Source organism: Eimeria mitis, genomic scaffold (genome assembly GCF_000499745.2).
Source record: "Eimeria mitis Houghton genomic scaffold, Emh_scaff2128, whole genome shotgun sequence".
Classification (NCBI taxonomy): Eukaryota; Apicomplexa; class Conoidasida; order Eucoccidiorida; family Eimeriidae; genus Eimeria; species Eimeria mitis.
Genome location: NW_013570451.1, coordinates 2248 through 3812, shown reverse-complemented (window position 1 = coordinate 3812; position 1565 = coordinate 2248). Strand labels below are relative to the sequence as shown.

General features: G+C 56.3%; 2 protein-coding genes across 2 annotated transcripts in view; one reads left to right on the top strand and one right to left on the bottom strand.

The window, feature by feature from the left end:
• Window positions 1-190, top strand: part of EMH_0049060 (uncharacterized protein) — a gene marked incomplete at both ends in the record, with an annotated part of 4468 nt that extends 4278 nt beyond the window's left edge. Inside the window, 1 exon segment of the mRNA XM_013496475.1 lies at window positions 48-190. Within this exon segment, the coding sequence (XP_013351929.1) occupies window positions 48-190 (143 nt within the window).
• Window positions 191-331: 141 nt separating this feature from the next.
• EMH_0049050 (uncharacterized protein) lies at window positions 332-625 on the bottom strand (the record flags this gene model as incomplete). Its single annotated transcript, XM_013496474.1, has 1 exon — window positions 332-625. One exon carries the CDS (start codon window positions 623-625, stop codon window positions 332-334), a length of 294 nt encoding a protein of 97 aa, XP_013351928.1.
• Between the last annotated feature and the right edge of the window lie 940 nt (window positions 626-1565).

Sequence of the window (1565 nt, the reverse complement as noted above, 5' to 3'; positions counted from 1 at the left end):
CTGCTGCATGCGTTTATGTATGAGGGTTGTTGTGTGCCTTGCTGCAGTATATGGACAGCAGCAGCAGCAGAGAGGAGCAGCACCACTGGTTGATGCTGCAGCAGACTGCAGCATCAACCAGTGGAAACTGCTGTTGCTGTTGCTGCTGCTGTTGCTGTTGCTGCTGCTGCTGCTTCACCTGTTGCTGTAGCAGGAATCTAATTCTGCTGCTGCTGCTGCTGCTGCTGGGTTGCTGCAGGGTTTGGCGTCGTGGGAGCTCAGGTGGCTGTACAGCTCAGCAGAGAACTCGTATGTCTATTTGCTGCTGCTGCTGCTGTTGCTGCTGCTGCTGTTACAGCTGCTGCTGCTGCTGTTGCTGCTGCTGCTGTTGCTGCTGCTGCTGTTGCTGCTTCTGCTGTTGCTGCTGCAGTTGCAGCAGATGTTTTGCTACCGCTACCCCAGGTGGCGGTGTGTGTTCCTGCGGCAAGCGCCAGTGGCTGCTGCTGCTGCTGTTGCTGCTGCTGCTGTTGCTGCTACTGCTGCTGCTGCTGCTGCTGCTGTGCACAGGCCTTGTCTTGCCTGCAGCAAGAAGCAGCACTGCAGGACCCTTGCTGCAGTCGATTGTCTCTTCTGCTGCGCGATGCATCCTTTAGTGAGGGCCCCCCTGTCTCCTTTTATATTTTGCTGCTGCTGCTGCTGCTGCTGCTGCTGTTGCTGTTGCTGCTGCTGCTTCTGGACACTGTTAGGGTGCTGTTGCTGCTGCTGCTGTTGCTGCTGCTGCTGCTGAACACTGTTACGGTGCTGTTGCTGCTGCTGTGCTGCTCTAAGTGCTGCTGTGAGGATTGTTGCTGTTTGTGCTGCTGCTGCGTTTTCTGCTGCTGCTGCTGCTGTTGCTGCTGCTTCTGCTGCAGCAATGCGCACCTGCCTCTACCGCCTTGGGGTGTATAGGGAGCCCATCCTTTCAGCAGCAAAAGGCTGCTCCGTGTTGGTGCAGAAGCTGCTGCAGGAGACAGTTGCTGTTGTTCTTAGCTAGCTGCTCCTTGCTGCAGCAGCAGCAGCAGCAGCAGCAGCAGCAGCAAGCAGCACAAACAAAATAGGAGACAATGCGAGGCACCAGTGCCACGCTTGCTTAGGGAGAGACTATTTGAGAGTTGCGGTGTACATACACCCCAGGATTCTGCAGCAGCAGCTGCTGCTGCAGCAGCAGCAACAGCAGCAGCAGCTGCTGCTGCTGCTGCTGCAGCTTGCTGTCTCTTTTCTACCCCCAAGGGGATTGGCGGCTGCTGCAGCAGCGCAGCAAACTCGCTGATATTTGTTGTGAGTGTGGGGATACTTGCTGCTGCTGCTCTTGCTGCTGCTGCTGCTTGCTGCTGCTGCTGCTTGCTGCTGCAGCTTACTGCTGCTGCTGTATCTTACTGCTGCTGCTGCAGCTTACTGCTGCTGCTGCAACTTACTGCTGCTGCTGCTGCAGCTTGCGTCTGCTGCTGGAGGATGAACAGAAATGCCTTCAGCAAGGCGTATACTAACTCACCAGCTAGCTAGCCATAGCTAGCTGCAGCTAGTTGCAGCTAGCTGCGGTGGGGTAT